The 22,049-nt window shown below is 44.9% G+C and overlaps 1 protein-coding gene across 3 annotated transcripts in view; it reads left to right on the top strand.

Moving 5' to 3' along the window:
* Window positions 1–9,474: 9,474 nt before the first annotated feature.
* The window catches only part of LOC133364562 (cytochrome P450 2U1), a 31,767-nt gene continuing 19,192 nt past the window's right edge, over window positions 9,475–22,049 (top strand). For 2 of the 3 annotated variants that reach the window (XM_061585439.1, XM_061585438.1), the window contains exon 1: window positions 15,771–16,546. In XM_061585439.1, coding sequence (XP_061441423.1) covers window positions 16,084–16,546 — 463 coding nt within the window. In that variant the 5' untranslated portion in view covers window positions 15,771–16,083. Of the gene's footprint in view, window positions 9,736–15,770; window positions 16,547–22,049 lie in introns of those variants that run through there. The other variant, XM_061585440.1, reaches the window with a different exon arrangement.

Below are 22,049 nucleotides of genomic sequence, written 5' to 3'. Positions count from 1 at the left end.
TTTTATATGTTTGGACCGTCTGGTCCCTGTTACCAATCTGGCCGCTGCATTTTGCACAAGCTGCAGTTTCCGAACCGTCTTCAAAGGCAGCCCCACGTACAGTGCATTGCAGTAATCTAATTTGGAGGTTACCAGAGCATGAACAACTGAAGCCAGGTTATCCCTGTCCAGATAGGGACGTAGTTGGGCCACCAACCGAAGTTGGTAGAAGGCACTCCGTGCCACCGAGGCTACCTGAGCCTCAAGTGACAGAGATTATTCTAGGAGAACCCCCAAGCTACGAACCTGCTCCGTCAGGAGGAGTGCAACCCCATCCAGGACAGGTTGGACATCCACCATCTGGTCAGAAGAACCACCCACTAGCAGCATCTCAGTTTTGTCTGGATTGAGCCTCAGTTTATTAGCCCTCATCCAGTCCATTGTCGCAGCCAGGCACCGGTTCAGCACATTGACAGCCTCACCTGAAGAGGATGAAAAGGAGAAATAGAGCTGTGTGTCATCAGCATACTGATGGCAATGCACTCCAAAGCTCCAGATGACCGCACCCAACGGTTTCATGTTGAACAGCATGGGGGGACAGAACTGACCCCTGCAGAACCCAATATTGGAGAGTCCAGGGTGCCGAGTAATGTTCCCCAAGCACCACCTTCTGGACGCGACCTGCCAAGTAGGAGTGGAACCACCGCCATGTAGTACCTCCCACTCCCAACTCAGCCAGTCTCCCCAGAAGGATACCATGGTCGATGGTATCGAAAGCCGCTGAGAGATCAAGGAGAATCAACAGAGTCACACTCCCCGTCTCTCTCCCGACAAAGGTCATCATACAGGGAGACCAAGGCTGTTTTCGTGCCAAAACCAGGCCTGAAACCCGACTGAAATGGATCCAGATAATTGGACTCATCCAAGAGTGTCTGGAGCTGGCCCGCAACCACTCGTTCCAGGACCTTGCCCAGGAATGGAACATTTGCTACCGGCCTATAGTTATTAAGATTTTCTGGGTCCAGGGAGGGTCTCTGCAGGAGTGGTCTCACTACTACCTCTTTCAGGCAGCCAGGGAGCACCCCCTCTCACAGAGAGGCATTAATCACTTCCCTGGCCCAGCTGGCTGTTCCATTCCTGCTAGCTTTTATTAGCCAAGAAGGGCAAGGATCCAGCACAGAAGTGGTTGCACAAACCTGTCCAAGCACCTTGTCAACGTCCTCAAGCTGCATTAACTGAAACTCATCCAAGAAGTCGGGACAAGGCTGTGCTCTGGATACCTCGCTTGCTTCACTTGCTATAACACTGGAGTCTAAGTCCTGGCAGATGCTAAAGATTTTATCCTGGAAGTGCCTAGCAAATTCATTACAGCGGGCCTCAGATGGTTCTACCCTGTCCCTGGGGCCAGAGTGTAATAGCCCCCTGATAATTCTGAAGAACTCCACTGGCCGGCAGATTGATGATTCGATAGTGGCAGCAAAATATTGTTTTTTTGCTGCCCTCACTGCCCCTAAATACAGCTTACCATAGGCACTTACCAGTATATATATTGTGGGTTGGTAGTTTCCGAGTTCAGATAATTGGTAGTTACCTGCTTTGGATGGGGTTGTACTCCCTGTGAAAGAGCAGGTCTGTAGTCTGGGGGTGCTCCTTTATCCATCTTTGTTCCTAGAGACCCAGGTGACCTCAGTGGCTAGAAGTGCCTTTTACCAGCTTCGGCTGGTAAGACAGCTGCGGCCGTTTCTGGACCGGGATAGGCTGACCACTGTTGTCCATGCTCTGGTAACCTCTAGGCACAATTACTGTAATGCGTTCTATGTGGGGCTGCCATTGAGGTTGGTCAGGAAGCTGCAGCTGGTGCAGAATGCGGTGGCGAGACTGCTGACTGGGGCAGGTATCGCCCACATATCACTCCACTGCCCATTTGCTACCAGGCCAAGTTCAAGGTTCTAGTTTTGGTGTACAAAGCTTGGGACCAGGATACCTGAAAGACCGTCTTATCCCTTATATACCCAGTCGATCACTGTGCTCTGCAGGTGAGGGCCTCCTGTAGATACCATCTTATCAGGAGATCTGTTCTGTACAACATAGGAAACGGACCTTTAGTGTGGTGGCACCTACCCTGTGGAATTCCCTATCCTTCAATATTACTCAGGCGCCATCTCTGTTATCTTTCGGCGCCTATTGAAGACCTTCCTCTTTGAACAAGCCTTTTAAGTTGTGACTTTATCCCAGTCTGTGTCAGTTGTGGAACTGGTTTTTAATATGTTTTTAAACCTTTTTTTAAAACAATATGCTCCTAACCTTTTTAAAAAAAGATGTCTTGAAAGCTTTTAAAAAAGTTTTTAAAGATCCTTTGTTTTAATGTATTTTAAAGTCTGTTTTTATGATGTTTTAAATGTTTTTAGTGCTTTTGTTTGCGCTCTGGGCTCCTGCTGGGAGGAAGGGTGGGATGTAAATCAAATAAATAAATAATAATAATAGTTATTATTGTTATTATTATTTTATTGTTATTATTACCACCTGCCCTTAACTGGTAGGTCTCAGGGTGGGTTGCAACAATATGTTGTTGTTATGTGCCTTCAAGTCAATTACGACTTATGGCAACCCTATGAATCAGTGACCTCTGATAGCATCTGTCATGAACCACCCTGTTCAGATCTTGTAAGTTCAGGTCTGTGGCTTCCTTTATGGAATCGACCCATCTCTTGTTTGGCCTTCCTCTTTTTCTACTCCCTTCTGTTTTTCCCAGCATTATGGTCTTTTCTAGTGAATCCTGTCTTCTCATGATGTGTCCAAAGTATGATAACCTCACATCATTGTAGCTTCTAGTGATATTTCTGGTTTAATTTGTTCTAACACCCAATTATTTGTCTTTTTCACTGTCCATGGTATGCACAAAGCTCTCCTCCAACACCACATTTCAAATGAGTTGATTTTTCTCTTATCCGCTTTTTTCACTGTCCAACTTTCACATCCATACATAGAGATCAGAAATACCATGGTCTGAATGATCCTGACTTTAGTGTTCAGTGATACATCTTTGCATTTGAGGACCTTTTCTAGTTCTCTCACAGCTGCCCTCCCCAGTCCTAGCCTTCTTCTGATTTCTTGACTATTGTCTCCATTTGGGTTAATGGCTGTGGCGAGGTATTGATAATCCTTGACAAGTTCAATGTCCACATTGTCAACTTTGAAGTTACATAAATTTTCTGTCGCCATTACTTTAGTCTTTTTCATGTTCAGCTGTAGTCCTGCTTTTGCGTTTTCTTCTTTAATTTTCATAAGCATTCATTTCAAATCATTACTGGTTTCTGCTAGTAGTATGGTATTGTCTGCATATCTTTAATTATTTATATTTCTCCCTCCAGTTTTCACACCTCCTTCATCTTGGTCCAATCCTGCTTTTCGTATGATATGTTCTGCATACAGATTAAACGAAAAGGGTGATAAAATACACCCCTGTCTCACACTCTTTCTGATTGGGAACCAATCGGTTTCTCCATATTCTGTCCTTACAGTAGCCTCTTGTTGAGAGTATAGGTTGCGCATCAGGACAATCAGGTGCTGAGGTACCCCCATTTCTTTTAAAGCATTGCATAGTTTTTCATGATCTACACAGTCAAAGGCTTTGCTGTAATCTATAAAGCACAGGGTGATTTTCTTCCGAGATTCATTGGTCTGTTCCAATATCCAACGTATGTTTGCAGTATGATCTCTGTTGCCTCTTCCCTTTCTAAATCCAGCTTGGACATCTGGCATTTCTCGCTCCATATATGGTAAGAGCCTTTGCTGTAGAATCTTGAGCATTACTTTACTTGCATGGGATATTAAGGCAATAGTTCGATAATAGTTTGATACTGCATTCCCTGGGATCCCCTTTCTTTGGAATTGGGATATATATTGAACGCTTGCAGTCTGTGGGTCATTGTTTTATTTTCCATATTTGTTGACAATTTTTTGTCAAAATTTGAACAGATTCCATCTCAGTCACTTGTAGCAAATCTATTGGTATGCCTTCGTATCCCAAACGGAACAAGCAAGCCTTCGTATTCACCCACACCCTTCTCAACCCTGCCTATCTTGTGCAACCTAGAGAGAGGCGACAGCAAGCCAGGATGCTCGCCCCAGTCGAGCCTCCCTCCCTCAGCAGCATAAACCAAGGCTGCTGAAGCAGAGCCGCATCCCCACAGGAAACAACAGACAGGAAATGTAAATGTAAAATGTAAATGTAAATTTAATTTCTTAGTCACCTATCTGGCCAAAGCCGCTCTAGGCGACGTACACATCAATTTCCAATAAATACAATAAAATACAGTAATATACAATTGATACAATAAAATATTATATAATCAACAATACAAACAGCATATACAGTGCATAACAACGGGCATTCAGTATGTAAATTAGCCCATCTTGGTGGTCTCAAAGGCCTGTCCAAACAGCCAAGTTTTTAATGCTCGGCGGAAAATATCCAGGGAAGGGGCATGCCGAAGATTGAAGGGGAGGGAATTCCAGAGAGCGGGGGCCGCCACTGAGAAAGCCCTCTCCCTAGTCCCCACCAACCCAGCCACTGTTGTTGGTGGGACTGAGAGAAGGCCTTGCGTGGCTGATGTTGTCGGGCGGCATAATTGGTGATGCTGGAGATGCTCCTTCAGATAGACTGGCCCGAAACCGTATAGGGATTTAAAGGTTAACACCAACACCTTGAATTGGGCCCGGAAAACTACTGGAAGCCAGTGTAGATTGAATAATACTGGCGTAATATGATCACGGCGATGACTGTTTGTAAGTAAACGCGCCGCCGCATTCTGTACCAGTTGAAGTTTCCGGACCGTTTTCAAGGGTAACCCCACGTAGAGCACATTGCAGTAATCTAATCGAGAAGTGACCAAGGCATGTACTACTAGTGGGAGCTGATGAACAGGAAGGTAGGGTTGCAGCCTACGTATGAGGTGTAATTGGTACCAGGCTGCCCGGCTCACCGCCGAAATCTGAGCCTCCATGGACAGCCTGGAATCAAGAACACCCCCAAGGCTGCGGACCTGATCCTTCAGGGGTAATTGAACCCCATTAAACCTCAGGTCAACAGGGCCCAACCTTCCTTTGTCTCCCACAAGCAGCACCTCGGTCTTATCCGGGTTTAGTTTCAGCCTGTTCCTTCCCATCCAACCACTCACGGATTCCAGGCACTTGGACATGGTCTCCACAGCCAACTCTGGTGAGGACTTAAACGAGAGATAGAGCTGAGTGTCATCTGCATATTGGTGACACTGCAGCCCAAAACTCCTGATGATGGATCCCAGCGGCTTCATATAGATGTTGAATAGACATCTCTCCCTCTTTCTTATCTTCATTTTTTTGGCTTTCTTCCTCCCACCGGATGCATTATTTCCAGAACGACAACGGAGAGCGACACAACCCCCCCCCCACACACACACATAGAGGCTTTACCCAACTCTGCGCTTTGTTGCTTAGCTTGACTTTCTTGCACTGGCTTGCGGGTAAATCCATTTGCAGAGAGTGGGGGAGCCGCGGGGTTGGAAGAGGAAGGAAGGAAAGAAAGAAAGCCACAGCCAAGACAGGCGCCCCGAGCGCAACAATTCGACACAGTACGGAAGAAGAAGGAGAAAATATAAAGCCCGGAGGGGAGGGACGGAGGAAGAGAGAGAGAGAGGAAGGATGGATGCTGTGTGCTTAAGATGCCGATTTGGTGGAGATTCCTGACCAGGCTGCGCACAAACCCGGCTTGTAAAACGAAGAGGAGGGGAGTAGGTGGGGCACGCGCAAAAGACGAGAAGGGACCGAAAGGGAGGAGCAAGAACGAAGCAGGGAGGGCTGAAGCGCGCGCAGAAGCGCGTTCCCGTTTCCCCCTACTGCCACGCCGCCCAGCGCTTCCTGCGGCTTCTCTGCGTGCGCCTGCCCAGCAAGCAAATTGACGCTAGAGAAGGAAAAAAAGGGGGCGGTGCCAAGTCGGATCCGGCGTATAGAGAGAAGGAATGGGATGGCCAGTGCTTCCGGGTTTGCCGCTCTAGGTTCCTCCTCTTCTTCTTCGTTTTCTTGGTTTACTGGCGTTGCAAGGTATAAGACGTTCTAGTGTTGTAGACCCTTGCTCTCTTTCGTCCGCTTGCGGAGTAGAGTGCTGCCAGAGGCGTGGGCGGGAGGTAGATTAGAACTTCTGACTCCCCAGTTGTTTAATAATTTTGTTGTTACGTGCCTTTAAATCGATTACGACTTAGGGCAACCCTTGTTGTTATGTGCCTTCAAGTCGAATACGACTTACGGCGACCCTATGAATCACCGACTCCAAAAGCATCTGTCATGAACCACGCTGTTCAGATCTTGTAAGTTAAGGTCTGTAGCTTCCTTTATGGAATCGATCCATCTCTTGTTTGGCTTTCCTCTTTTTCTGTTCCATTCTGTTTTTCCCAGCATTATTGTCTTTTCTAGTGAATCATGTCTTTTCATTATGTGTCCAAAGTATGATAACCTCAGTTTCATCATTTTAGCTTCTAGTGATAGTTCTGGTTTAATTTGTTCTAACACCCAATTATTTGTCTTTTTTGGGGTCCATGGTATGTGCAAAGTTCCCCTCCAACACCACATTTCAAATGAGTTGATATTTCTCTTATCCGCTTTTTTCACTGTCCAACTTTCACATTCACACGTAGAGATCGGGAATACCATGGTCTGAATGATCCTGACTTTGGTGTTCAGTGATGCATCTTTGCATTTGAGAACCTTTTCTAGTTCTCTCATAGCTGCCCTCCCCAGTCCTAGCCTTCTTCTGATTTCTTGACTGTTGTCTGCATTTTAGTTAATGACTGTGCCAAAGTATTGATAATCCTTGACAAGTTCAATGTCCACATTGTCAGGTTTAAAGTTACATAAATCTTCTGTTGTCATTACTTTAGTCTTCTTGACGTTCAGCTGTAGTTGTGCTTTCCTCTTTAAACAGCATTTGTTTCAAATCATTACTGGTTTCTGCTAGTAGTATGGTATCGTCTGCATATCTTAAATTATTGATATTTCTCCCTCCAATTTTCACACCTCCATCTTGGTCCAATCCTGCTTTCCGTATGATATTTCTGTGTATAGATTAAACAAACAGGGTGATACAATACACCCCTGTCTTGCACCCTTTCCGATTGGGAACCAGTCGGTTTCTCCATATTCTGTCCTTACAGTAGCCTCTTGTCCAGAGTATAGGTTGCACATCAGGACAATCAGATGCTGTGGCACCCCCATTTCTTTTAAAGCATCCCATAGTTTTTCATGATCTACTAAAGCACAGGGTGATTTTCTTCTGAAATTCTTTGCTCTGTTCCATTATCCAATGTATGTTTGCGATATGATCTCTGTTGCTTCTTCCCTTTCTAAATCCAGTTTGGACATCTGGCATTTCTCGCTCCATATATGGTAAGCGCCTTTGTTGTAGAATCTTGAGCATTTCTTTACTTGCATGGGATATTAAGGCAATAGCTCGATTACTGCATTCTCTGGGATCCCCTTTCTTTGGAATAGGGATATATATTGAATGCTTCCAGTCTGTGGCTATTGTTTAGATTTCCATATTTCTTGACAGATTTTTGTCAAAATTTGGACAGATTCAGTCTCAGTAGCTTGCAGTAGCTCTATTGGTATGTCATCTATTCCTGGTTATTTGTTTCTTCCAAGTATTTTAAGAGCAGCTTTCACCTCACATTCTAAAATTTCTGGTTCTTCATCATACGGTTTCTCCATGAATGAATCTCTCATCCTGGCATCTCTTTTATAGAGTTCTTCAGTGTATTGCTTCCATCTTCCTTTTATTTCATCTCGGTCAGTCAGTGTGTTCCCCTCTTAATTATTCAACATCCCTACTCTTGCTTTAAATTTTCCTTTCATTTCTCTAACCTTTTGGAAAAGGGCTCTTGTTCTTCCCTTTTTGTTGTCCTCTTGTATTTCTATATAGAAACTATTATAATAGTTCTCTTTGTCCCTACATACTAGTCACTGTATTGTTGCATTTAGGGTTCTGACCATGCTTCTGTCTCCTCTTGCTTTTGCTTTCCTTCTCTCTTTAACCATTTTAAGAGTTTCTTCAGTCATCCATTGAGGTCTTTCTCTCTTTTTAACTAGAGGTATTGTCTTTTTGCATTCTTCCCTGATAATGTCTCTGACTTCACTCCATAGTTCTTCTGGTTCTCTGTCAACTAAGTTTAAAGCCTTAAATCTGTTCCTTATTTGATCTTTATATTCTTCTGGGATGTTATATAAATTGTATTTTGGCATTATGATTGGTTTGTTCTTCTTCTTTAGCTTTACTCTGATTTTCGATACGACCAGTCCATGTCTGTACCGCAGTCTGCTCCTGGTCTTTTTTTTGCAGAAAGTATGGAACTTCTCCATCTTCTACTACCAATTACATAATCAATTTGATCCCTATATTGACCATTTGGTGATGTCCACGTGTACAGTCTTCTTTTTGGTTGTTCAAAAAATGTTTTTGAAGAAACAAATTATTGGCTTCACAGAATTCTGTAAGTCTTTCTCCTGCTTCATTTCTGTCTCCTAAGCCCCATTTCCCCACAATTCCTAGTTCTTCTCTGTTCCCTGCTTTTGCATCCCAGTCCCCCATGATTATCAGCACATCTTGTTTTGGTGTGTGATCAATTTCCTCCTGTACATCTGTGTAAAATCTCTCCAGTTCCTCTTCTGCATTTGCCGTTGGAGCATAGACTTGGATGATGGTTATGGTAATAGGTTTCCCATTTAATCTCATTGATATCACTCACTCAACTTGTGTTGTAGCTTCTGATTGCGTTTGTTACATCACTTCTCACTATTAAAGCAACCCTGTTTCTTCTTAATTTCTCATTTCCTGCATAAAATACTTTGTAGTTTTCTTATTGAAAATGTGCCATTCTCGTCCATTTTAATTCACTCACGCCAAGTATTGAAATGTTGATGCGTTCCATTTCTTGCTTGACAATTTCTAACTTTCCCTGGTTCATGTTTCTCACATTCCATGTTCCTATTGTCGTACAACTCTGGACTCTCCTTTCGCATCTGTGCGCATCAGCCTCTAGGCTTCCTTTCGGCTTTGACTCAGCTGTGTCATTAGTCACAGCGCTACTTGTACTTGTCCTTTGTTCTTCTCCAGTAGCTCGGTGAGTGCCTTCTGACTTGGGGGGTCTCATCTTCCAGCAGTATCTCATGTTGCGTTTTGGATACTCTGTTCATAGGTTTTTCGTGGTAAGAGGTATTCAGAGGTGGTTTATGTCATGAAATTGTAAAATGGTTTAAAATGCTTTTTTGCAACATGGCTCAGATGCAGAGAATTGTGGGGATTTCATCTTGGGAGGAGATGGGCCTCTGTGTGAGTGGAAAACTTTTAAGTTTCGTTTCTCAGCTGCCACTAATTAAGAGCTGGAGAAGCAGCACCTGGTTATCTCTGTTAGCTGTTGAGAGCCTGGTGCTGAAGGTGAAGTGGGCCTGAGAAGAGTTGAGATCAGAAAAGGAGGGGGGCCTGCTAAGGCGAGAAAAGTGAAGAAGCTTCGGGAAAATTACTTCATTAGGAAGCCCGCTGATTGGCTGATTCATTGTGACCTGTTGCTAGGGTTTTTTCCTTAAGTATAGGGGGTGACACCTATAGTTTTTTGTTCCCCTGGGTTCCATCTGGACGGTGGTTACCTGAGTGGGGTTCCACTGCCTTCACTACCCTACTTATGTCTCTCTGAGGAGAGATGAGATTTACAACAACTACCTCTTCAAGTAAGTAGAATAGGTTAATCAGTTTTGTTATTTTGGTTGTGTCTGAACTCTCTTGTATGTCTCACCTAAATACCTGGTTGGATGTGGGTTTTGAGGAACTGTTTTGCTTCTATTAATTGTGCACTTATATTTTATTAATAAAGCTACTTCTTATTTACCCTGGTGTGTTCATTGAGCGAGAATAACTTTGGTTCTGAATCTGGCACCTTGACCACTGGCCACAAACTACCAAGAGTGTGTTTTGGTTTTACCAGAGGGCTTCTGGACGAGGGGTGCCTGTTTGGCTCTTGTCCTTAGAAATCTTTGGTATACCTATATCTGGGCTCTGGGTCCCCCTGACTCAGAGTGTGAACCAGTAGAAGGGGTGGTGGCAGCCTATCTTCTACCTTTCAGGGTTGGTGTTGGTTTGCACAGCCTTGGCAAGGGGAAATTGGGTTCCGGATCAATTACCAAGGGTGGAGAATTGGGTCCGAAGCATGTACCTGGCAACCCTGGGGGTTGCAAGGTCATGACAGTTTACCATTGCTTTCCTCTGAGTTTGGAGGCATTCTGTTGGGCACAGGGCACGGATGAGGTCATCTGGCCCAGGCGGGACGCAGTGGCATCTCATAGAGGACACCCTCCCCTTTCATGGGGTGTATGATTTGTCCTGGCCCAGAGCAGATTTTGGGGTGGGCACCCCCAGTTACTTATTTTTCCTGTATGTTTTTCTCTGCTTTGATTTTGCATAGATGCCCTCCTCTGTGCCCTACACCCAGCAGAAGCTCTGGGCCAGGTGGGACGCAGTGGCATCTTATAGAGTATACCCTCCCCTTTCTTGGGATATATGATTTGTCCTGGCCCAGAGCAGATTTTGGGGTGGGTATCACCAGTTACTTATTTTTTTCTGCATGTTTTTGTCCATTTTGATTTTGTATTTATGCACTCGTTCGTGCCCGGTGCCCAGGAGAAGCTCTGGGCCGGATGGGATGCACTGGCATCTCATAGACGACACTGTCCCCTGTTCTGGGGTATATGATTTGTCCTAGCCCAGAGCAGATTTTGGGGTGGGCACTGTCAGGATCCCACCTGCTGCCACCGCTTGTCAGGCTCCTTCCCGTCAGGATCCCACCTCAGGCACCACCTGCTAGGATCCCGCCTGTGGTCACCGCCTTGTCCCACCTCAGGGTCCTGCTCTCAAAATGGTTCTCTCACTGGCTCTAGCAAAGATCTCTCAAGATCCCACTGCTAGGCAGCAGCACCAGACACTCCCTGCAAACAATATTGCCTTGAGACTGTGCCTTAGTCTCCTTCTGGTTTATTGCTACTTTGTGTCTGGGTGTGTGATGTCCCTGTATATTACTGTAAATATGGTAAGTGCAGGTTTATTAGAGTAAATGAGGTAAGTAGGCAGAGTGAGAGGGGGAGTACATGGGCTAGAATGCTGTATGATGATTGGCTGAGCATTTGAGTGGCTGAAGGTATAAATGAGAGGTTCTGTAGGGGGAGTTTGTGGAGTTTGGAATTTGGTTGTGGGTTGGAGTTGGTTGTGGGTTGGATTGTATTAGGCTGGTATTGAGGCAGATTATATATGACTAGAAACATAAAGAGTAATGCAATATATGAAATCATACACTTGTTAAATATACCTTAAGTAATCTTGTTATTTCCTGGTGTTTATAAATAAGTATTTTCTTGGTTTACCAAAGGCCTGATCCTTCGCTGGGGCTTTCACAGACCAGAAGGGTGGGCAGGGTATTTACCAAGGTGGAGAAACAGTATCAAATGGTGGCAGCGGTGAAAAGATAGTGTATCATCAAGTATCCAGAGCAACCCAGGGCTGTATGCTTTATTGGCACAAAGATACAGGGGGATTGTGGCCTGCAAGTGCACCCAGACACAAAGTAACAATAAGCCAGAAGGAGACTAAGGCAAAGTCCCAAGGCAATATTGTGAAATAGGGAGTGGCTGGTGGTGCTGCCTAGCAGTGGGATCTTGCAAGATCTGTGCTAGAGCCAGTGAGAGAACAAATAAAAACCAGGATCCTGACTGGAGGGACCTGACAGGTGGTGGCAGCAGGAGGGATCCTGACACGGTGCACTTGCAGGCCACAACCCCCCTGCATCTTTGTGCCTATAAAGAATTCACTAATAGGCAAAAAACCTTGCGGTTTAAGAATGTACCTATAGCCCACAGCTATTTCTATCAAACTTTAAAAAGCAGGGAAATTGGGCAGCTATAGTGAATGCACCAGGGAAGCAGGAGACCTGAACTCCTCTCTGAGATATTGGACTGCCCTACAAATTTGTCAAAATTCAAACACCATTTGGGTTGGTCTTTCACAGTCCAATCCACTTCCTGTGTAGCTTGTAAGAATTTAGTAACATGTCCCTCTGAGCATGTGGTGAGTGGTGGCAACACCTGCCATCTCCAAAGATAGAGAATTATATTTTTGTATGTTTGTTGCTGTTCTTCTTACTTTGTTTCTTTTCTGTGTTATTACTGTTTCTACAGAGAATCTAAACTAGAAAAGTTTATTTTCCTCATTATTCATCCCAGAAATCTGTGTCAAATTTATTTTTACTAATTTCAAAGCCTTTTTATTGGTCAGTGTCATATGATGGTGAAGACAGCCTTTTGTGTTTCAAATTGGAGGTTATGTTCTATTTCTATTTTGGGTGCATTAACAGTGGAATCTGAAACTGTAGTTTGATGTAAAATTAGACTGATTCCAATATGTTGCTCCTTCAGCAATGACTCTAGCTGTTGGGAAAAAGAGGATGCATGTTTTGATCCTGCTATGTTTAAACCTCTTCATTTAAGGCAAGGTGGGCACGGTCAATTAAAAACATAGAGCACACCTAGCATTTTGCTAGAATATATTTCACCTCCCACTGTTTTATCTTGGCCAAATTGACACACTCCTGAGGTCTACTGGAGACTATTCTGCAGAAGTCAGAGCCATTATTATGTTTGGAGTTTTTTTAGTATAAATTTTGCGAAGTGTTGCTGTACTTCACATATTCACAGAAATAGAAACAAAAGAAAATGATTTCCTATAGGAAACTTCACTAAAATTGCAAAGGAAATCAGACATATTCAAAGTGACCATCTGATCTATATCAACTGTCTTAATAATGTTGCTTCCTCCCCTGCTAAAACAAGATCAGCACAGCACATGTCTTCTTTCTATTCTTTGGGCTGATTGCAGGTGTTGCCACCACTCACCATATGCTCAGAGGCACATGTTACCAAATTCTTCCAAGCTGCACAGGAAGTGGATTGGACTGTGAAAGACCAACCCAAATGGTGTTTGCATTTTGACAAATTTGTAGGGCAGTCTAATATCTCAGAGAGGAGTTCAGGTCTCCTGCTCCCCTGGTGCATTCACTATAGCCCAATTTCCCTGCTTTTTAAAGTTTGATAGAAATAGCTGTGGGCTATAGGTACATTCTTAAACCGCAAGGTTTTTTGCCTATTAGTGAATTTCCCTGCTTTTTAATCCGGGAGGTAAGAGATGGGATCCTGTGCAAGTTAGCACCAGCAGTAACAGAAATAGTTCAGCAGTGTATTTAAAATGTTATATTACCATCAAGAATGCCTTTACTTTTACAAGAGGGTCATGGCTTAGTGGCAGAGAACATGCTTTGCATGCAAAAGTCCCCACATTCAGTACCCAGCATCTCCAATTAGGGCTGGGAGAGAGCATTATCTGAAACCTTGTCAGTCAGTACTGAGCTAGGGATGTCTATTGTTATAGGAGAAGGCATTAAAAAGGATCTTATTCTCAACCCAGCAGCAAAAAAAGAAGGAGGGGCATAGCTGTGACTATCATGAAGAGACCCTGCACTTTTTAATTTGATACTGTGCTACTGGTCACAAAGAGAAAAACCACTTGGCCACCTCATTCGTGTAATATGGTACTACACTAACTGCAAATGTTTGATGCCCCTGCAAATGTTTGATGAAGACCTTCTGTTCTCTGCAAAAGACGAAGAGGAAAATGCCTCTTCCCTATACAGCAAAGGCTTTCACATAGATGCCCTCATCTGTGCCCTGCGCACAACAGAAGCTCTGGGCCAGGTGGGACGCAGAGGCATCTCATAGAGGACACCCTCCTCTTTCATGGGGTGTATGATTTGTCCTGGCCCAGAGCAGATTTTGGGGTGGGCACCCCCAGTTACTTATTTTTTCCTGTATGTTTTTCTCTGCTTTGATTTTGCATAGATGCTCTCCTCTGTGCCCTGCACCCAGCAGAAGCTCTGGGCCAGGCGGGGTGCAGTGGCATCTCGTAGAGGATACCCTCCCCTTTCCAAGGGTATATAATTTGTCCTGGCCCAAAGCAGATATTGGGGCGGGTACCCCCAGTTACTTATTTTTTTCTGCGTGTTTTTGTCCGTTTTGATTTTGCATTGATGCACCCTTGCATGCCCGGTGCCCAGAAGAAGCTCTGGGCTGGACGGGATGCACTGGCATCTCGCAGATGACACCCTCCCCTTTTCTGAGGTATATGATTTGTCCTGGCCCAGAGCAGATTTTGGGGTGGGCACTGGTAGGATCCCCACCTCAGACCTCCACCTGTCAGGTCCCTCCAGTCAGGATCCTGGTTTTTATTTGTTCTCTCACACGCTCTAGCACAGATCTCACAAGATCCCACTGCTAGGCAGCACCACCAGTCACTCCCTGTAAACAATACTGCTAGAGACTTCACCTTAGTCTCCCTGTGGCTTGTTACTTTGTGTCTGGGTGCCCTTGCTGTCCACAACCCCCTTGTATCTTTGTCTATAAAGCATACAATCCTGGGTTGCTCTGGATACTTGACAATGTTACAATATCTCCCTTCACCGCTGCCACCATTTATTTGATACTGTTTCCCTCCAGCCTTGGTAATTACCCTGCCCTCCCAGGTAATAACAAGATTACTTTAGGAATGTTCAACAAGCGTATGGTTTCATTTAGTGTCATTCTTTATGTTTCCAGTCATATATATTCTGCCTAAATACCAGCCAAATATAATCCAACCCACAACCAACTCCAATCCACACTCCACAACCAATCGCCAACAACTCCCTCCCCACTCAACTGTCATCCTCTCATTTATACCTTCAGCCATTCAAACACTCAGCTAATCATCATCCAACATTCTCCAGCATTCTAGCCCATGTACTCCCCCCTCTTACTCAATCAGTTACCATATATCACTTAATAAACCCGCACTTACCATATTTACAGATATTAAAATACAGGGACATCACAAACACCCCCAGTTACTTATTTTTTCCTGTATGTTTTTCTCTGCTTTGATTTGCATAGATGCCTTCATCCGTGCCCTGTGCCCAACAGAAGCTCTGGGCCAGGCGGGATGCAGTGGCATCTCGTAGAGGACACCCTCCCCTTTCATGGGGTGTATGATTTGTCCTGGGCCAGAGCAGATTTTGGGGTGGGCACCCTCAGTTACTTATTTTTTCCTGTATGTTTTTCTCTGCTTTGATTTTGCATAGATGTCCTCCTCTGTGCCCTCGCCCAGCAGAAGCTCTGGGCCAGGCGGGATGCAGTGGCATCTCTTAGAGTATACCCTCCCCTTTCCTGGGGTATATGATTTGCCCTGGCCCAAAGCAGATTTTGGGGTGGGTATCCCTAGTTACTTATTTCTTTCTACGTGTTTTTGTCCCTTTTGGTTTTGCATTGATGCACCCGTGCATGCCCGGTGCCCAGGAGCTCTGGGCCAGAAGGGATGCACTGGCTTCTTGCAGAGGACACCCTCCCCCTTTCTGAGGTATATGATTTGTCCTAGCCCAGAGCAGATATTGGGGTGGGCACCCCCAGTTACTTATTTTTTATAATTTTATATCATTATGTAGTTATGATAATATCAGAAGCCTGATGATTTTGATTGCATAAATGTATTGTTATTCTTGATGGGGAGGGTCCCCCGATCACAGTGATATATCATACAGGGTACCCCAACATATATTTTGGGGTTCAGAGACATGTTAAGTTTAGCTTGAAGTTGTTGTAGCTGTCAACTTTTCTTGTGTTTTAGTGTTTTGAACTTTCAAGCAAATAAGGAACTGGGAACTGGGAACTAGGAACCAACTTCAGTGTCGTGATTGGGGGAGGGGGCGAGGCAAGTGTGGAGAGCCGAGGCAAGTGTGACGCCACGCCTCGGGGGAGTTCGCCCTCTTCCCAGCGCTCTGAGCTGAGATCCGCGTTCTGATTGCTCCTCCTCTCCCCGCGGGCTGCCAACCAGAAGAGGAGGAGGTGTGGTCCCCGGAGGCTTCAGTCAACGGGAGCCGCGAAGAGGATGTAACTGCCGCGGAGAATCCAGGGGGAGACCGAACAGTGGATCCGTTTTGCACACGGACAAGGATGGCGGCGGCGGCGGCTTTGGACTGGCGGCCCGTTCTAATGCAGCATCCCGTTAGCTCGGCGCTGCTGGCAGCCGCCGGACTCCTGCTGGGGCTGTGGTGGCTGCTGCGCCGTCGGCCGCTGCAGGGACTCCCGCCGGGTCCCAGGCCGTGGCCTTTGTTAGGCAACCTCACCTACTCCCTGATGCCCAGCCTGCTGCTGCCCAGGCGACACAGTGGCGACAGACGCCACTTCCACCGCAAGTACAAAGGCGGCGGCGGTGCCCCCCGGTCCCTCGCGGCCCATCTGCTGCTGACCAATGCGGCAGAGATCTACGGCAGCATCTTCACCTTCTTCGTGGGCAGTCGCCCCTTCATCGTGCTCAGCGACTTCGAGGCCGTGCGGGATGCCCTGGTCAACAAGGCCGAGGTCTTCAGCGACCGGCCCAGCGTGCCCATCGTGGACATCGTCACCCAGAAGAAAGGTAAAAGGAGGGAGGGAGAGACGGAGATCCGCGCGGAAGAGGGCTTTTTCCGCGGCCCTTCCAACTCCTATAGCGCACGGTCGCGTCAAACTCGCAGCATCTGTGACAGACATCATGCTGGCACTTCCCAGGTGGGCACTCGTTACGTGGAAGGCCCATCTGCAGGGTTGGCTTTGGAAAAGCTGGGCTGAGAACATGGCAGTCGGGTGACAGCTTATCATTACAGGGACATCGTGGGAGTGAAAATCTCTATTTAATTGGGGGCTTGATGAGAATAATACTTAACATTAACAGAATGCTTCACATATATTATCTCAAGCCAGCCTTCACTACCCTGGGGCCCTCCAGACATTTTAGACTTTGACAGCTGCTGATGGGACTTGTGGTCCAAAAGATCTGGTGGGAACATTCTTAAACAGTAAGGTTTTTTGTCTGTTAGTGAATTTCTGTGGTTTTTAATCCAGGAGGTAAGAAATGGGATCCTGTGCAAGTTTGCTGAGAATGACTTGATCATTTGCATGTTTATCAAGTTCAATGGGGTTTACTCTGCTGCAATTATGGTTAGGATAGGTAATACTGACCATGGGGGAGAGGGAGGAAGGGGAGGGAGGGGAGAAGGAAGGGGCAAAAGGGAGGGGATAGGAGGGAGGAGGAGGGGAGGGGAGGTGTGATCATTTGCATGCTTTTTGAGTTCAGTGGGATTTACTCCTGTACAATCATGCCTAGCATAGGTGAAACTGATATGGGGGAGGGGGAAGGAGGGTGAAGGGAGAGAGAAGGGGAGGAAGGGGAGGATATTGGGTGGGTGGGCACTTGGCAGAGGGAAAGCCCCTTTCCTTTCCAAAAGGAAAATGTTGTGAACAGTATCATTGTTTTTCAGGGTTTCCCCCACCTTTTTATTCTACAGCAGGCACATGTGTTCTCCCACCCAAATTTAAACCAAAACTGTCACTGGCCACATCCACACCAAACCTTTATTTCATTTTAGAAAGTCATGGCTTCCCCCAAAGAATCCTGGGAAGCATACTTAGTGAAGGGTGCTGAGAGTTGCTAGGAGATGCCCTGTTCCCCTCACAGAGCTACAATCCCCAGAAGAGGGGCTGACTGATAAACAACTCTGGCCGCTGGAGCTCTCTCAGGGGAATAGGAGCGTCCTTACAACTCTCAGCACCCTTCATAAACTATACTTCCCAGGATTCTTTGGGAGAAGCCATGACTGTCTAAAGTGAAATAAATGGCTGGCGTGGGTGTGGCCACCTGATTAGCCAAGCCAAATGGCTGTGAGTTTGGCTTTTAGAACATTGACAGTTGCTTCTTAGTGAGTATGACCGATGTTATCATTGAGTTCCATGTTAAATTTCTTAAATTAATTAAAAATCATCCATGCATATTTTTTTAAACTGCAGAAGATGGTCAGAGTATGGGACAAGGTCAGTAATAGGATTACAGGCACTCTGTGAACATGGCTGATTTTTAGTTAATTTCAAAAAATGCAGTAATTATCGAACTATTGCCGTAATATCCCATGCAAGTAAAGTATTGCTCAAGATTCTACAACAAAGGCTCTTACCGTATATGGAGCGAGAAATGCCAGACGTCCAAGCTGGATTTGCAAAGGGAAGAGTCACCAGAGATCATATCGCAAACATATGTTGGATAATGGAACAGACCAAGGAATTTCAGAAGAAAATCATCTTGTGCTTTATGGATTACAGCAAAGCCTTTGATTGTGTAGATGAAAAACTGTGGAATGCTTTAAAAGAAATGGGAGTCCCACAGCATCTGATTGTCCTGATGCACAACCATACTCTGGACAAGAGGCTACTATAAGGACAGAATATGGAGAAACTGATTGGTTTCCAATCGGAAAGGGTGTGAGACGGGGTGTATTTTATCACCCTATTTGTTTAATGCGGAACATATCATACGGAAAGCGGGACTGGACCAAGATGGGGATGTGAAAATTGGAGGGAGAAATATCAATAATTTAAGATATGCAGACAATACCATACTACTAGCAGAAACCAGTAATGATTTGAAACTAATGTTGAAGGAAGTTAAAGAGGAAAGCACAAAAGCAGGACTACAGCTGAATGTCAGGAAGACAACAGAAGATTTATATAACTTTAAAGTTGACAATGAGGACATGGAACTTGTCAAGGATTATCATTACCTCGGCACAGTCATTAACCCAAATGGAGACAATAGTCAAGAAACCAGAAGACGGCTGGAACTGGGGAGGACAGCTATGAGAGAACTAGAAAAGGTCCTCAAATGCAAAGATGTATCACTGAACACTAAAGTCAGGATCATTCAGACCATGGTATTTCCAATATCTATGTATGGATGTGAAAGTTGGACAGTGAAAAAAGTGGATAAGTGAAAAATCAACTCATTTGAAATGTGGTGTTGGAGGAGAGCTTTGTGCATATCATGGACTGCAAAACAGACAAATAATAGTGTGTCAGAACAAATTAAACCAGAACTGTCACTAGAAGCTAAAATGATGAAACTGTGGTTATCATACTTTGGACACATCATGAGAAGACATGATTCACTAGAAAAGACCATAATGCTTGGAAAAACAGAAGTGAGTAGAAAAAGAGGAAGACCAAACAAGAGATGGATTGATTCCATAAAGGAAGCCCAGGACCTGAACTTAGAAGATCTGAACAGGGTAGTTCATGACAGATGCTCTTGGAGGTCACTGATTCATAGGGTCACCATAAGTCATAATCAACTTGAAGGCACATAACAACAACATATTGCCCTTAAATTCAAATAATAGAATAGTAGAGTTGGAAGGATTGTATAAGGCCATCAGGTCCAACCCCCTGCTCAATGGAGAAATCCATCTTAAAGCATACCTGACAGGTGGCTGACCAGCTGCCTCTTGAATGCCTCCCAGTGTTTGAGAGCTGACTCATCCCTAGGTAATTAGTTCCATTCTCATACCTCTCTAACAGTTAGGAAGTTTCTCCTCATGTTCAGCTGAAATCTGGCTTCCTGTAACTTGAGCCCATTATTCCATGTCATGCTCTCTGGAGTGATTGAGGAGAGATCCTGGCCCTCCTCTGTGTGGCAACCTTTCAAGTACTTGAAGAGTGCTATCATATCTCCCCTCAGTCTTCTCTTCTCAAGGCTAAACATGCCCAGTTCATTCAATCTCTCCTCATAGGGCTCTGTTTCCAGTCCCCTGATCATCCTTGTTGCCCTCCTCTGAACCCATTTCAGTTTGTCTGCAGCCTTTTTAAATTGTAATGCCCATAACTGGATGCAGTACTCAAGATGAGGCCTAATCAGTGCCAAATAGAGGGGAACTAGTACACAGTTTGAACACTATACTTCTGTTAATGCGCCCTAAAATAGCATTTGCTTTTTTTGCAGCTACATTGCACTGTTGGCTCATATTCATCTTGTGAATTACAGCAATTCCAAGATCTTTCTTGCATGTGGTATTGCTGAACCAAGTTTTCCCCATCTTATAATTGTGCACTTGGTGACTTTTTCCTAGGTGTAGAACTTTTCCTAGGTGTAATCATTTTCAAGGGCAATTTCCAGTAACTCATAAAACACAGTACAAAGAACAATAATCAATGCAAACAGTTTACAATAGTTGCAGAATAAACAAATTTATTTATTTATTTATTGGTTTATTTATATCCCGCCCTTCCTCCCAGCAGGAGCCCAGGGTGGCAAATAATACACAAAGTGTGGGGAAAGAATGTCTTTGCCTGGCAGGCACCTAAAATACATTAGCATACATCATAGTGGTGTGTGCAAATCCTGCCTGTCATTAGACAAAGATGCCATTACTTGAAAATGGGGTAGGCACTTTCCAGGCATCACCTCTGTCATGAACTTGTCAGAATGGTTCAGAATGGTTCAATGTAACATGGCTCTGATCCAGGGAATTGTGGGGATTTCATCTTGTGCAGAGCTAGGCCTCAGAGTGAGTGGGAAAATCCCAGTTTCATTTCCCAGCTGCAGTTAATTAGGAGGCCTGAGAAGATACACCTGTTTATCTGATAAGAGCCTGGTACCAAGGTCAAACAGGCCTGAGAACAGAGGGGAGGAGGGGCTTGTTAGGTGCAAAGCCTCGAGAAGCATTACCTCATTAGAAAGCCCCCTGATTGGCCAAGATAGTATGGTCTGTTGCTAGGATCTTTATCTTAAGAATAGGGGGTGAAACCTATAGCCTTTGTTCCCCTGGGTTTCATCTAGATGGGTGGTTACCTGAGTGGGGTTCCACTGCCTTTCACTACTCATGCTATGCCTCTCTGAGGAGAGGTGAGATTTTCAACAACTACCTCTTCTAGTAAGTAGAATAGATTAGTTAGTTTTGTTATTTTGGTTTCTGTCTGAACTCTCCGTATTTTACCTAAGCCCCTTTTTTGGGTGTGGGTTTTAAGGAATGTTTGGCTGCTATTAATTGTACACTTATATTTTATTCAAATAAAGCTACTTCTTATTTACCCATGTGAGTTCTTTGCAGGAGGGGAAATCTGGCTCTGAATCTTGTACTTTGGCCACTGACCACTGACTGTCGTGTTTTGGGGCTGCTTGGGGCTCCAGGACAAGGAGTGCCTGTTTGGCTCTTGTCTTTGGGAATCCCTGGCAGAACTATTTCTGGGCTCTGGGTTTCCCCTGACTCAGAGTGGTTACTCAGATTAAGGAGCGGTGGCAGCCTAAGTACTACCTTGTAGGTTGTTGTTGGTTTGCTCAACCTTGGCAAGGGAGTATACTTTGCTGGGATCAGTTGTCCTGGGTTGGGAATTGGATCCTGGAAATGTACCTAGTGCCTGTGGAGGTTGTCATGCCCTAGTGTCACCCAACAACACCCACACTTCATACAATACTGTTTTCTCTTTAATTAATCTGTCTGACAGGAATCCAAGAGGAGAGGTTTCCAATTTATGCCTCTTCTCCTACCTAGTCAAAATGAGAATTGCCCCAAGTTCCCATCTCCAAAGGGTTCATATGTTACAGTGGCTTGTCTCATGCCTGCTAACCCAGGCACCCACCCCATTGATTGGGCTCCTGTATCCACCCATGACAGAGGTGATAGTTCTTGTCTTCATCAAAACATCTTGAAGAAGCATGCATATTCCAGGGATGTAAGTTGAACTTTGTAGCTTGCTCAAGGCTAATTAGATGCTTGAGTTTTTGTTTTATTTTATCTTGTACTCTGCTTTTCTCTCTTCCCCCTTACTCGCTACTTTTAAAATAATCTCTATATCATTTGGAACATTGGAAGTTTAATGCAATCTGTTACCTATGAAGTGTGCTTAGGTCTACAGGCAGGCAACCAGAAATCTCTCAACAGCAGCACATAGAATGAATTATTTTGACAGTCGCTGTTGGAAGTGGGGCAACAGCAACTCTTTTTGGGTTCTTTTGTTTGTATTACAGAAGAGAGATAGAGTTAGGGTCCTCCAGCTGGCTAGGCTTGCCTACCTTTACCTGGGCTCTTCTCTACCTAACTTCCTTCCGTTGTAAACTG

The sequence above is a fragment of the Rhineura floridana genome, chromosome 9, assembly GCF_030035675.1.
Source record: "Rhineura floridana isolate rRhiFlo1 chromosome 9, rRhiFlo1.hap2, whole genome shotgun sequence".
NCBI classification, from domain to species: Eukaryota; Metazoa; Chordata; class Lepidosauria; order Squamata; family Rhineuridae; genus Rhineura; species Rhineura floridana.
The sequence above is the reverse complement of the archived record's forward strand: the minus strand, read 5'-3'. Positions and strand labels throughout refer to the sequence as shown.